The sequence below is a fragment of the Hippocampus bargibanti genome, linkage group LG04, assembly GCF_051943395.1.
Source record: "Hippocampus bargibanti isolate YZ-2025 linkage group LG04, ASM5194339v1, whole genome shotgun sequence".
NCBI lineage: Eukaryota > Metazoa > Chordata > Actinopteri > Syngnathiformes > Syngnathidae > Hippocampus > Hippocampus bargibanti.
Window position 1 is genome coordinate 11,293,776 of NC_142737.1, and position 15,872 is coordinate 11,309,647.

A 15,872-nucleotide genomic window follows, 5' to 3' on the forward strand; every position below is an offset into this window, starting at 1 on the left:
TATTTAACAAGCAGGATACATCTTCACAAGTTTACTTCAACCGCCTGATTTATAGACAGTTTCATCTCCAAAATATGAGAGCGGAGAGTTCAAATGCGCGGGGAGTGAACTCTTTCGTGCCTATAGCAGCGTCATCAGAAGCACAGGTGCAAAGCTGTGCGCACATTCGCACACATTTGAATGGCAGCTGAGAGGAAGAGGAGGAGGCCGGTTTCAGATCTGCCTAGGATCACACCGCATTGCCAATTTGATAGCCTCAAAACAAATTGTTTCGACATAAATTGCCATGCCAACGTTGCAGATGCTCATCAAGGATGTTCGGATCAGCGTCAAAAATAATACAAAAAAATTACATAGTTTTGCTATTAACCAAGTGGTGGGAGGACATCAGGGCATAAATTCTACAGGCTAATCTAGTCAACAAATCATAATTTACATAATCATTGTGTCTCAGTATATATTCAGCACATTCCAGCCAATCTTTATATCCACCTGTACCAAATTTAAAACGATTCTTCCATCCAGCACTGATTTATTGGAACTTAAAAGTAGACAATAGATCATCTCTGAGAATGACACTCGAAAAGAGGAGAGGGCTCAAGGGGTTAAAGTTCACAAAAGGGCATCAGAGGGGGGCTGGCAGTTTGACATGAAGCTGACAGCGGTGTTTATCAAATTAAGCTTTTGAATTACTTCAGGCTGCATTAGCACATCACCCCGAGATATCTCTAAGAAGGCGTCTATCGAGGAATGCCTTTGTTAAAGTTCAAATACTCGTGTAGCGCTGCCATTAGACCATTGGTGTCAAACTCAAGGCCCAGGGAGCCAGATCTGGCCCAACACATCATTTTAGGTGGCCCTCAAAAGTAAATTATGGGCATCAACTTTATATTACTGGGTAAAATACCACAATTGCAAACTTTCTTCACTTCTCAAAATGTTGAGCTGTTGCAAACATTTGTGTTACTCTCCAAAGGAAACCAGAACTATAATATGGCCTGTGACAAAAATAATAATACATTTTATTTACAAGCACCTATCAAAACTCTCAAGGAAACTTTACAATCATAAAACAGGGACATAAATAAAACCACAGCTATTATTCTAAATAAGAACAAGAGATAAAACTATACACATCTGTTCCAGATTGTCTTGTGTTATATAAGTCATACATTGTGTTATAAAATAAAATGAGCGGGTTATGCCAGAGAAGGAGTGAGGGGCATCCGGTGTCAGAACGGTGCCAAACCTTTCATGTCAGGGATTTGTTGATGTAGTCCTTAACAGGGAAAGGTTATTCTTTTTTATTCTAAGGAAATGGTGTTCATAAATGTGAATTATTTTTAACAAAAGCTATACTAACAAATAGAAAACCAGTTTCTTGGTAGTATTAACTGATCAGTCTGGGTAGTTTTTACCCCTTTGCAATTTCACTCAATTTGGGTTACTTTTGACCCAGCAGACTTACGAGTATGCCTTTTCATTTTAAATGCTATCAATAAGGCAGAGCTACGTCACAATCACCTTAAAGGACAACCGACGCCTCCGGACAGGTTGTGTTCATAATTTGTAAAATCACTTCAAATGACTTCTACTGGGCGTATTTTACAAAGATTCCACGGCATATAGCTATATTTTAAGTTTTAAGACTCGCGTTGAATATTCAGGAAGTCTTGTTTTCGAGTTGATGACGGTGCCTGACGTGAAGTCACGTCTGGAACGCCCCTGACCGAGAAAGCAACACACATTTTGGGTACTTTGTTTCGTCTGAAAACTTCGTGTTGATGGTGAAATTAGAAGGAAAACATAAATAACACGATGGTGAATCGTTGTGTGTTGCACCAAGACTGCTATTTGATACCAGTTGACACAAATTCCCAGCAGACAAATTAGCCCATTTCCAACGGAGCTTGGGCGCCATCTTGTGCATTTTCTGGGACGCTACATTGGAGTCCAGATGCCTCAAAATGACACGGAAGGACGTCTTTAATCGATTTCAAACATTTATGCTTTCCTCTTCAGAAGTATTTGAATCATATTCATAACTGGATGAGTAACAAGAAAGCATCTTCTCCGAATCTGAAGCCATTGTTTTGATTCTAGAGCAAGGCAAGACGTCCTGGCGTGATGTCACGAACAAGGGGGCGAGACCTTCTGAAACTCGGCATCATTCTGAAGTAGTTTTGGGACACTTTAACTCATTTTTTATTGGTGATTTGCATTTGACTAAAAATATCAGCATGCGTGTTTTGAGTATTTTAGATGCTATAAAACATTTTTACTGATGTCAGTTAGGAAACTAAAAAAAATGGTGTATTTTGTCCTTTAAGGTGTTTATGAGATTTCCTCAATTTACAAAATAAAAGTTGGGGTTTTCCCAGAGGACTGAAATACAGTACCATCACAATAAGCAACCCTCCCCCCTTCCCACTAAAAGCAACAGGACAGTCTGCGAGGCATGCCCGAATCACTACATGGCTGCATGATCATGCCTTGTGAGGGTCTATTTTCCCCCCCAAACGTGTGTGTTTGTGTGCGCGTGCGCTGCATGCCACATTCCTCACATGCAGAGTGGCGGAAAGGGCAGCGGCCCCCTCATCGGCAGAGGTGTATGGAAAAGGGGAGCTTGAGGAGGGAAAGTGTGCAGACGCAACGTGATTGATGGAAGGGCCCAGACAGCCACATGATGAGGCAAACAGGTGGATGATGAATTACTGTAACTATGTTGTCGAGTCTTTCTCATTGTTGATAAAATTATTGTTTAGCATTTTGGAACATTAGGCATTTTATGTGATTGTTTTGATTGGAACGCAGTCACTCAAGTATGTATAGTGATACCTCAGCTTACGAACGCTTTAGCTCACGAACTTTTCGCCTTACGAACATTTAATTCACGAGAATATAATCTTGGCATACAAACTAGTTTTCGGCGGATGAACCAACCCACACAGCGCCATGGTGGTCGGCGGACTAGTTTTTGGCGGATGAACACCAAAATCACACGGTCGAACAGCGCCACGGTGGCTGGCGGATTAGTTTTCGCCACCACCTTTCTTTGAGTGCAGACGTGGTTTGTTATCGAGTTGAGCACTTTTACTATTATGTGACCGGAAAAGACCCCACCACAGGCTAGTGTTAAGCCTAAGAAGACATTAAAGAAAATTATGATCGAGCAGAAGGAGGAGATCACGGTGGCTGGCGGACTAGTTTTCGTCACCCCGTGGTTTGTAATTGACTGAAGTACTTTTACTACTATGGGAACAAAAAAAACAAAACACAAAAAGAAAATTACGGTCGAGCAGAAGGAGATCATCGAAAAACACGACCGAGGTGTGCATTTGTGTGTCTTAGCTAACTCAACCATTTGTACGTGTGGCAAAGGGTGTTTCTGTGTTGTCTAAGCAACGGTGTCAGGCAATAGAAGAAGTTGAAAAACTTCTGTTGATTTGGATTAACGAAAAGCAGATACCATGGGACAATGTGAGTGAGGGTATTATCGCTGACAAAGCACGGCATCTTCACTGGGATATCATCAAGAGGCAACTACATACGCGATTCCTTATGAAAGAATACACACTGTATTCTCTCCAGTTGTATTTTATTAGATGTTAACTGTATTTTTCAGTACAAAGCAATACAGGTTACTGAGGGTACCGAAAGTGCTGAAGAATGAATGACTCTCTGTGTCTTTGTGTTGTCATATTATTTGTTGTTTAGCTTTTTAGTTTGTTATTTATTTACTTTTATTTTTTTTACTTCATGTTACTTCTGGGTTGAGGGAACGCTGGCGCGTGTGGCTGCCGCTGCTCACCCGCAAAAATATATATAAAATAAGTGTCCTTGAGAGTTTTGAAAGGCGCTTATAAATAAAATGTATTATTATTACTACATCAACAACCATCACAGAGGTAAATAAAACGACTTTATTATACAGAACAGTTTACTTCTTTAATTACAATACAAGGCACATATATTATACATAAAATAAGGTATATGTTGTGTCGTTTTAAGGCTTATTTAGTAGAAAATTATTTTTATGGGGACCTGGGAACAGATTATTCTCATTTTTAATGGTTTCTTAGGGGAAATACATTTTTGGCAGACAAACTTTTCGCCTTACACACACTTTCTGGGAACCAATTAAGTTCGTAAACTGAGGTATCACTGTACGGTAAAATGTCTTGAATAGGAAGAGCCAAAAATAGATACAAGTGATTAAAGGGGCACTAATGATCCATTCAGTTTGAATTTTACATAATTATGTTGGTGGAGATAAACAGTAAAATGTTTTATACTGGATAACATCACTCCAGGGAGCTTGTGTAAATAGAATCATTCCACATGTAAACAGTTGTGGAATAGCTAACCGGTGACTGAGCTGCGAGACACACATACTGTACAGCCATCCAATGGCCATAAATTCAAGTACACTTGCATCATAAAACCTGAAAAGTGTACAATTTGTGATTTGCACTTACGCAATTCTAATATTCCCAACCTCTTATGAAAGAAGATGAGGTTCGGAATGTTAACCCCCCCACCGAAAAGCCAACAAAAAAAACTACTTATCAGTCGAAGTTGCTTGACAAATACTTAAAGGACAACCGACACCATTTTTTGTTCCGTAACAGACATCAGAAAAACGTTTTATAGCATCTAAAATACCCAAAACACACAGGCTGATATTTTTAGCCAAATGCAAAACACCAATAAAAATGACTTAAAGTGCCCCAAAACTGCTTCAAAATGACCTTGAAAATGGCGAGTTTCAGTAGGTCCCGCTCCCTTGTGCGTGACGTCACACCAGGATACTCCAGACACAAAACAATGGCTTCAGAGTTCAGATTCGGAGAATATGCTTTCTTGTTACTCATCCAGTTGTGAATATGATTCAAATAGTTCTGAAGAGGAAAGCATACATGTTTGCAATCGATTAAAGAAGTCCTTCCGTATCAATTCGAGCCGTCTGGACTCCAATGTAGCTCCCAGAAAATGCACAACATGGCGCCCAAGCTCTGTTGGAAATGGGCTGATTTGTCTGCTGGGAATTTGTGTCAACTAGTATCAAATAGTAGTCTTGGTGCAACACACAACAATTCACCATCGCGTTATTTATGTTTTCCTTCTAATTTCGCCATCAACACGGATCAACACGATGTTTTCAGACCAAACAAAGTACCCAAAATGCATTGTGTGTCGCTTTTTCTGTCACGGGCGTTCCTGACGTCACGTCACGTCACCGTCATCAACTCGAAAACAAGACTTCCTGAATATTCAGTGCGAGTTTTAAAACATAACATATAGCTATATGCGGCGGAATCTTTGTAAAATACGCTCAGTAGAAGTCATTTGAAGTTTTACATTTTACAAATTATGGACACAACTTGTCCGGGGGGTGTCGGTTGTCCTTTAAATATTACAAAAAAGAAAAAGAAAAAGGGCACCACAATGGTTCAATACAAACTATAATCCGTTTCAGAAACCTGTTTGAAAAAACGATTTGGTCGAAAACCCAAACATTTCCCATTATAATCAACGTCTGCTTTTTTTTTTAAATCATGATTGAACATTACAAACAAGCCTGCTTACAATTGAACGCTACACAAGGATAATGCGTGGGTCACAATGAAACGCGACTCAAGGAAGTGACATCAGAAAGCGGAGGGGATTCGAGTGGTGTATTGAGGTGCGCTCAGTTCGATCGAGAACCGATTTTCGGTTGTAAACCTGGATGATTGTACTTCAAAGTTAAATACAACTAAATGCTAGCTGCATTTCAATCAATACACCCCTTCCTTTTATTGGCATGGCTTGATATGGTGTTTTCACTCATTTTAATATTTTAGATTATATTTCCAGTATGAAATGTAATTCAATTGAGCGATTTGTTTGAGTACCACTAAAGTCAGCTTGCCCACACATCTTTCAAGTGGTGGCATAGGCCAACAGCAAATCACCACCAGGGCACCTGACCTGTATTTTCACGTGCTCATGTGTACACCAAAGATGCATGCTCACCACCGCGCTTAGATGATGTTCATTCCACTTCACTAACTTTTTTTCTTTGAGATCAAGGCAAAAGATGAAGATGCATTAAAGCATTTAACTGTTAATGATTTTTTTTACATGGATTCGGTACACTTGTCAAGACGAATGATCACGGGATTGTGTTTAAAAGGAATGCACATAGCCAAAACCACCTCACTGAAACATGTAAATGTTACTTTGTTACTTAAGACCTTGTGGTTTATTAATATGCGCAAATTGTTACATTTGATAAAAGTCTGAGACACAGACATGAATAAAACAACAGGATTTTAAAATATGAACACATTTACAAACTATTGTACAATATACACTAAAATGGATTAAAAACAAGAACTAAAAAGAAAACCTGGATATAATACTCACACTGGTGATGCTCTCAGAAGTGAACATCAATCATGTACTGTAACTCAGTCACATTGGCAGTCATTTCTAGTAGACATTCCTCACTCAGGACAGAAGGGTTATTAGCGCGTCCAGGAACTTGCTGCGGTCTTCTGTCTTCAGTTCTATAACTTCACAAGAACAAAATTGAGAAATAATCATCTTAGTTCGTACATTGATAAAAGCCACTCGGTAATCTGCATGTTTAGATGTGAGCTTGCGTGTAAAGGTACAAAAATTAGCCATGAAATGAGAACATGTTTGTAAAAAAATACAGACAAATTACATGTTTAAATGAACTCATTGACTGCCTTACCCAAATTTATTTGGGAATTGAAAAGCGTGACGTGGAGCGCCATTCCCGAATTTGTTCAGTTGGGTTTTCTCTTGCGGGCGGTGCTGATTAGGCGCTGGTCAGACCTCTGACAATGTTTTTCCCTCCCACACCAGGGGGCAGCATTTGCCTTTTGTACAGCAACCCACATTTCAAGCTCAGATAACTCCACATCCATATAATTTAGGAATTAACTCTTTTTTCTGATGGAAGAAGAGAGTCAAAGATTTCTAGCGCTGCATTGAATGTTTATGTAGTCCAAAAACTCAATAGTCTGCAGATCCTGCAATTTGAGTGAAAATGACAAAAACCCTGGCACCGGAGTGGACACATTTTTGCACATCGTCTGACAGTGAATGAGTTAACTGTATCTGCCATTTTAATTTAGGCAAGCCGCTATCAAATACTTTTAGAATGAGTAATTCTTGTTATTTTTATGTGAGGTATGATTATTGTCACCTAATCATTCATTGGTATGTCATTATCGTCTTTGAATTTATATTAAGCTTTGACTTTAAAAAACGGTTGAAATATTTCACACCTGTATGCTGTGATTAACAGAGCTGGGTTTTTGACTTGAAATGACGACAATGCTGCCCCCATGTGGTCACATAGAGGATAGGCACACTTTCAACCGAACGACAGTTACTTGCTTTTCACCAAAGGATTATTTCACTTACTGGATGTGTCAAAATGGTCGTGTAGAGTTCTAGAGCTGGTGCTCTCTGCAGCTTTCTCGAATGCTCTGCCGAAGAAACTAAGAACAGAGTAAGTGACATTTGAAAGTGAACTAAAGCCCAAGTGATACTTGGGAATTGCACTCAACAGACTTGCTACTTTAGAACACAACTAAAAACTTTACATTGCCTGACTATAGTGCTTTCACTACAACAATAAAGTAATCTTTATAAAATAACAATTTCATTCAAAATAATTTATTTTAAAGTAACTTATTTTCTTACAACAAGCAGTGCTTCTACCCAACTATTAAATCAAAGAGTAAAAAGTACGTTGCAATAAAACTAATGGTACAATTTATCCAAACTATGCCTGCCTTGCTTGTATCCAGATAAATGCGGGCCATTATGAGCCAGTTCTGATCACTACAATACAGTTCTACTCTCCACTGCAGCAAGCAATAAGTACAATAAAGTTTAATAAAACGGACAAAACATGCCCGCAACTCAAGTTGAACGTACTTCTTTTTGTCAGATGTTTCAGACTCGGGTGGGATTCCCACGACAAGGACGGTCCCTTTCTCGGCATCTTTGGGGGCGGCCATGATGAGAGGAAGCAGCCTGCACCGCTTATTCCTTGTCTGGTAATAAAAAAAAAAATAAATAAAAATACACCATGTGGACAAACATTTTGATTTCATCACACTCTACAACTGACCGCCTGAAGTTAAACATGTGTCAAGTTATTTAACTTCTCTTCTCCCTTTTTTATTATTACTTCCAAAAATAAAATTAACCCATCCATTTGCAGACGATGTGCAAAAATGTGTCCACTCCAGTGCCAGGATTTTTGTCATTTTCCCTCAAATTGCAGGACCCACAGAATATTGAGTTTTAGGACTACATAAACATACAAAGCAGCGTAAGAAACGTTATACTCTCTTCTTTCATCAGAAAAAAAAAAAGAGTTAATTCCTAAGTGATATGGCGCTGGAGTAATATCAGGTGAAAGTGGTGGCGGCTTTACAAAAGGCAAATGCTGCCCCCTCGTGGGACGGAAAATCACTGCCAGAGGTCTGACCAGCGCTTTACCCGCCCGCAAAAAAAAAAAAAAAAACGAACACATTCGGGAATGGCACTCCATGTCATATTTTCAATTCCCGAATAAGTTCGGGAATGGCAGTGAATGAGTTAATCTGGAATTGTCACCATGCCGCGAGAGTGGCTGCCTTTCCAGCAGCTCATGTATTTTGTTTTTCTACTTTCATTCCTTTCATCACTTTGCTGCTGTGAAATGTAAATTTCTCCACTGTGAGACTAATAAAGGCATATCCAATCCAATCCAATTCACTCGACGCTTTGAAATTACATTCAAACATTCTTTTGAGGTCATTCCGAGTTGTCATTGATTCTAAAGCAGCCACAAAAAAACTAAGCTCTACCAAATACAGTAACTGTGTCAGGGTCGATTCGTCTTCGATTATGAGCTACTCACTGATTGGATAAATGCTCTGAGGAGGTACTTGGAGAGCAGAGTCAAGGCCATGGGCTTTGAAAAGAGCTTGACATCGGGGGTCCCCTACGGAAGAGGCACAATTATTCAACTGAGCAGCATGTGCAGTCAGCAAACAATCAGACGGATGATGGTGGGGCATGCACACCTCCATGAGGTAGCAGTAAAGGAACGGCCCTTGGGACAAGATCAGGTTGGTGCAGATGCAGCTGGCAACGGTCTGCTGGATTGCGATCAGCTTCTTTTTAGCAAGGTCCATACCTGAGTGGAGACGTTCCAGGTTGCTCCTGAAAAAGAGAGCAAAACTTTAAAGTTTTTTAATGGTTCAAATAATTACATATATTGTCATGTTAAAACTATCTGCATGACCTGACAATATATTATTTATCTCATTCACTGCCAGACGTGCAAAAATGTGGGAACTCCAGTGCCAGTGTCACAGAATATTGAGTTTTAGGACTACATAAACATTCAATGCAGCGTAAGAAACCTTAGACTCTCTACTTTCATCAGAAAAAAAAGAGTTAATTCCTAAATTATATGGGTTATGGGTACGTATATGGGTTTGGAGTTATATGAGCTTGAAATGAGGGCAGCTGTACAAAATACAATACAATAAATACATATTAATTTAACAACAGCTGAAGCTGGAACAAAGTGCTAACATGGATAAAAAGAGAATGCTGCCCCCTAGTGGAAGGGAAAAAAATTGCCAGAGGTCTGACCAGCGCTTAATCAGCACTCCCCGCAAGAAAAAAAACAAACTGAACATGGGAATGGCGCTCCACGTCACGCTTTTCAATTCGCGAATAAATTTGGGAATGGCAGTTAATGAGTTTATTTAAACATTTAAAATTTTCTGTCTTTTTTTACAAACGTGTTCTAATTACATGGCTAATTTTTGTAGCTTTTCACGCAAGCTCACATACAAAATACAATACAATAAATACATATTAATTTAACAACAGCTGAAGCTGGAACTAAGCGCTAACATGGATAAAAGGAGAATGCTGCCCCCCTAGTGGAAGGGAAAAACATTGCCAGAGGCCATGTCCAGCGTTTTATCGGCACCCAAACAAGAAAAAACAAAACACAAACTAATTCGGGAAGGGCGCTTTACGTTATACAGTAAAGTCTCGTTATATCGATATCGGATATATCGATAGTCCCGGTTATATCGATACTATTTCTATGCACGCACGGAGAAAATTACATGCAAACAGGGTCGGATGTATCGATAGTCCCGGTTATATCGATATTTTTTTCCAGACTCCCTTGAATATCGATATAACGAGACTTTACTGTATTTTCAAGTTAATTTTTTTTTTAATCATCACGAAAACTAGCCAATCACAGACTGTGTAGGAGGAGCCTTTTTTTCTAGAATGCACTGTATATTCCACAAAATAAATAAAAATACCCCATGTCTGGCACGAAGCTCCGTTAAAAACACATTCCAGGTTCACACCTTGAAAGAGAGTCCAGAGCCTTGATGAAGTTATCTGTCTCATTCTCGTCTTTCTCTGTGCTCTCAAGTAGAGCGGTGGTAGCGTGCACCATGTCGCTGGCCAGGAAACGGTTTTTGAAGCCAAAGTGGACACCGAACGTCTGTACGCGGATGTCTTTCATTCTGTCAAAGGGGAAAGTTGTTAGTGAATCCCTTAATGAGTCAGTGGCCCAAAAAAAGGACTTACAATATTTTCCCGTGTATAAGGTGCACCGGAGTATAAGGCACACGGCCAATGAATGGTGTATTTACAAACATTTAACAAATAAAAACAAATAAACAATAAATAAAAAAAGTTTTCCAAATATACTAAAATACATAAATATATAAAAGTGTTCCAAATATAAGGCACACCACATTATAAGGTACAACAGTAGAGGATGGGGTTACACACTACTTCTATGGAGTTGGTGGTGGCTGACAGTAGTTGCGAGACCTGTTGTAGCTCAATATGACTTCACATATAAAGCGCACCGGCATATAAGGTGCAGGGTCATCTTTTGAAGAAAATCAAGGCTTTTGGGTGCGACTTATACACTGGAAAATATGGTCATATTGACTAAATCCACACCCGTATTTATTGGAAGACTCCTCAATGACTTCTCGCAGGTTCTCTTTGATGGACATGTCCATGGAGGTAAACTTTTGCCGTACTTGCTTCAGAGGCAGCCTGGTACAAAAGACCAACTTCAATACACCAATATCCGCTTTACAAGCTTTATCTTTATTTCTTGGTGTAATCTTACCCCATGTCTGCCAGGAACTCCTGTAGTTTCTTCTGGCCGTTTAATGTCCACAGCTTGAAGTGGCAACAGGTGTAACATGAATTACTGATGCTCTCGTACAGTGACCAGTGCTGGTAAAGGGTCAGACGAAGGCTGAAGCAGAAGGTTAAGGCAGGATATGACTTGGATACGATTGATGAAACCTCTTTCCTCTGCACGGCTGAACCACAGCATCAAAACGAATACAAAAAACGCTGACAGATCTTTTGTGATCACGGGGAGTGAAATATAAAACTTGTCAGATTCCCCTTAGATGACAGGATACTCATACTCAAAGGAGATCCTCATGCAGTCGATGGAGAGAGAATTTTCCTCATCCTCGTTTCGGTGGTTATGTCGGGAAACGTGCCTCTGCATGGTGGCGATGTCAGTGACGTATTTCATGCTAACAGACAGAACACAACACGTTATGTCACAGCCCTTATAAATCAGCGTTGAGTATCAATATCTACAAATTGAGCTTCTTAACTCATTCGCTGCCATTCCCAAATGTATTCCAGAATACAAAAGTGTGACGTGGAGCACCTAAATCAATGTGTGTGTATTGTATTGAATTTACCTTTATTAGTCTTGCAGTGGAGACATTTACATTTCACGGTAGCGATAGCAAGTATTGTATTGTATTTTCTACAGCCGCCCCCATTTCAAGCTCAAATAACTCCAGACCCATATAACCTAGGAATTAACTCTTTTTTTTCTGCTGAAAGAAGAGAGTCTAAGGTTTCTTACGCTTACCATACTAAGACTCACTGAGATATCATCTAATCAAATTGTTTACTTTTAAATAAAAATAATACAAATTAAATCAAAATAACTCTGACGCTACTGTAGCTGTATTGATTGAATGGGGATCATTTCTCACTGTGTGACTTTATCGTGAACCCACTGATCAGTCAGCCCGATGACAGCCCACCTGTTAAAAAAAAACAAAAAACATTATATTGTTTATGACGATAAGAATAAGAATCGACAACTTACCAGAGCATGTCTTTCGTGTCTTTAGTCAACACCCAGGCAAGCTCGAAAAACATCATGGCTGCCTAAAATAAGAAAATTAATTATAAAATATGTATATAAAATCTGTATTTTCTTATTTGCTCTAATCAGAATTAGAATCATCTTTATTGCCAAGTATGTAGAACACACAAGGAATTTGTTTCCGGTAAAACACGCTGCACTAGTATCATCATCAAAAAATTGCAAAGAGGACGTTCTGCGTCCAAGTCTGTTTACTCACAGATGTTCCATAGTATTCATACTGCTCGTAGTCAAACAGGATTTCCCTCCTACGATTTAAACAAAGTATGTGATAAAGTCATTATTAATGAAGCGGGAATCAAGTAAAAACAAGAAGGTTCTTTAATTTGGGGACGGCACAAATTGTGACCCCCACTAACCCAAAGGGCAAGGGGAAAAAGCCAAGAGGAAAAGAGAGAGATGGCGCATTTTGGGAGGCGGGCAGGATGTGACATGACAGGAAGTCCAAGAAAAACAAAATGATGCAAAAGGAAATAGAAAAGATGTTTAAAATGTGTTTGTATAGAGAATTGCCTTAACAGTATGAATGCAAATATTCTGCTTGAAGCAGCAAACACTGTCCAAATATGACTTAATATCGATGGTTCACCTTCTTGCTTCCCATTCCCTCTTCTCACGTTGGCTCTCAATTCTTCTCTCAATTGCCCCCTGCATTAAAAAAAAAAAACAACATTAAACAGTTTGTCTGTGTAAGCTCTCAGTCGTACAGGAGTGGTCCATCTAGTGGGCCTCAATCGGCAGTACATTTGCACCTAAAAGCTAGCAACCACTCATTTGACGACAATGAGGTTAAAATCTTAGCGAAAGAACATAGATGGTTTGAAAGGGGCGTAAAAGAAGCGATTCTTATAAAACAACAAAATCCTTCGTTAAATCGGTCTGGTGGGGTGAGGTTCAATTTGGATCGTTCATACAATAGCCTGCTTAGGCAAAACAGGTTAGGCAACTTTCGCAATGCTGATGAGGGTCGTTATGCTGATGAGGTGATACCGGGGGCAGTGGGGGTAATAGGCCAATCGTTAGTCAGGAATGTAGGAACAATCAGTGGGGCCACAGGAAGGGGTCCCCCGCCCCTCCCAACCTGAGAGTAGGGACCTATCATAGCTGTGTCCGGCGCCACCATGTCTGGACATTAGGGATATATAAATGGGGCCGATACGACCAGTCAGACTTTAGTTCGCTGACGAAGCCTCTTGGATAGGAGGCGAAACGTCCGAAACCTTCACTTTTGTACAGATGACGGCTGAAGAAACCTTCTCATCGATTTAACAGTTTGACAATATGAACTTTAAAAAAAATGCCATACTTCATCAAATCTCCTTCGCTTGCCAGATGGCTCTGTGCCTTCATTGCTTTCATTTCCAGAGTCTCCTCCCTCTTCATCCTCATCGTCGTCGTCATCTCGAAATATTTCATCATAGGATGGGACGCCCAAGTCATCATCTTGTTTTATCAGCAGTTTTATCTTTAGAGAAAGAACCAAACATTTTTTTTAATTTGACAATTCCATTGTTCTATTTACTAGAATTATTTTTTTCCCATTCCCATTTTTGCCTATTCCCGCTCACTGAGCTAAAAGAGCAGACAACCACTACTGGTCAAAGTGTGTCAGAAAATGTCCAGGACATGATATATTTGAAAGTATGAGTTTTCCCTTGCCATACAATCAAGCAGCACATCCACACAGAGATCCTGAGATGTTCACTTCTTTCAATGTGTGAAGACAGGTGACAGTTGTGGCAATTCATGGCTGCTTCACCGTGCTCAGAATACCCTGAACATTGGATACATCCTGGCCGCGAACAACATCACTGAGCTGGAGAAACCTTCCAACTCACACAACCTGGCTCTATGTGACTTGTTCCTCCTTTCCAAACTCAATGGATTTATAAACAGGACACTATGAAGTTATTATCCATTACCTGAGTGTCATTGTAGACATTAACCACATCTACAGGCCGGTGAGTGTCACAAATGAAGAAGATGGAGTCATCGTCCGGCTGCAGCAACTCAAGAAGGTCAACGTTGGCGCCGCAGTTGATGAGGACAAAATATTTAAACTGCAATAAAATTAGACTACTATTTTATACAAGAGAATATGAAGTCATTGGCTATTTTATTGTCTGAGGAGCTTCATACTTGGTCTTTGTGTTCGAGGAACGCAGTGCCTAGGTCCTGCCAACCCGTCACTGGTATAAGGGTATACTGAACCTGGTCGCACTGGAACAACGCCTCATGAAGAAGAAAAAAAGACAACATTTAACATGGTAATTCTCCACTGGCAAGAAGCAGGCTGCAAAGGTAGGATGTTGTAAACGGTCTCTCGTGACTTTGTATAAGATGAAATTCAAACATGAAATGGCAGTATTTATGTTTACAAATAATTTATTTCCTAAAAACAAGACAAAACTTATTGCGGTTGCACTTTCCCAAAACGAAAACTGCAACTGGTTTTCATAGCCGGCAATATTGTAGATGTGGTTTCCCACAAGCTGTTTATAATAGTGAAACAACAAATTTTATATTGTGTGTACTGTACCAAAAAAATTCCAATTCGCTACAGTTCCAAGTTGCGACTCTCGTTTGAGATTTCATGAAGACTGGTCACTGCTTTGTCCAATTTTACACGTTCCACTGTATAATATTATCAGTTTTAGAACTAATACGACAGAAAAACCGACCAAGCAAAACTGTCGAGACATTAAAGAGCCGGTTGTAGCTCTGCCTCTGGATTAAACCAAAGTTTTTGACAAGGTGCTCAACATCAAATGTTTGCTAAAGTGGAACCAAACTCGCCCAAATATAGTATGCTTGCTAATACGGACCGCTAACTCACCTGAAGGATCCTACAGGCGCAAAGGGCATCGATATCTGACGCCACCAGGAGCGCAACTCTCTGAAGGAGAGTACGACAATGTTACCAAAGTGCAGCAGTGGATCGTTAGCTAGCTAAACAGGGAGCTAATGTTATGGTTCGCTCCACTTACCTGGTTGGCTACAACTTCATAAAATTCTTTACGAATGTCCGTGACAAACATTCTGTCGGGTGATATATGACGCTGGCGTAGAGTCTTCGACACGAAAACGACGGGCCAAAGTGGATCATGTGTCACAAAAGCGGCATGAGGGGTAAATTTTCAGATTTTGTGTCAAGACAGACAACAAACAGTCGCTACGCTGTTTGGAAGTATGGCGGCAAAAGCCCGCCTCATACGGAACCAATGAGGAAAGGGAATGGAGGTACACGTCAGGCGCATGACGCGAGGCTTGTAGAAACCGAAACATGGGAGGACTTCGCGAAACGAGGAAACAGAGAAAAGTACACCATCTACCGACAGAAAGTCAGAAACGTTTATAGACTACGACGGGGCAGCTCGGTGAACGACGATGCCTTGATTTATGAGTTCAAATCGTCGCGTGACCATGCTCGTAAGTCAAATTACTCCGACGTCAATTTCCAAGGGCGAGTAAACGGCCGTGCCGACCAGGCGAAGGTCCCAGTTATACATGTTAAGTCTAACGATTTGCTCACAATACTCACTTGATAAAGCAACCATTGACACAATACAGAAAGTTCATTTGTAAGGTG

The 15,872-nt window shown here is 40.1% G+C and overlaps 1 protein-coding gene across 1 annotated transcript; it reads right to left on the minus strand.

The window, feature by feature from the left end:
• Window positions 1-3,374: 3,374 nt before the first annotated feature.
• cdc45 (CDC45 cell division cycle 45 homolog (S. cerevisiae)) lies at window positions 3,375-15,464 on the minus strand. Its single transcript, XM_088994009.1, has 18 exons — window positions 15,271-15,464; window positions 15,120-15,179; window positions 14,423-14,515; window positions 14,206-14,343; window positions 13,590-13,748; window positions 12,873-12,931; window positions 12,483-12,531; window positions 12,224-12,285; window positions 12,108-12,158; window positions 11,511-11,630; window positions 11,207-11,338; window positions 11,032-11,130; window positions 10,422-10,583; window positions 9,102-9,240; window positions 8,936-9,019; window positions 7,963-8,081; window positions 7,444-7,520; window positions 3,375-6,560 (listed from the first exon to the last, which is right to left on the minus strand). Exons 1-18 carry the CDS (start codon window positions 15,319-15,321, stop codon window positions 6,496-6,498), a joined length of 1,719 nt encoding a protein of 572 aa, XP_088850135.1. The 5' UTR covers window positions 15,322-15,464; the 3' UTR covers window positions 3,375-6,495.
• Window positions 15,465-15,872: the final 408 nt, after the last annotated feature.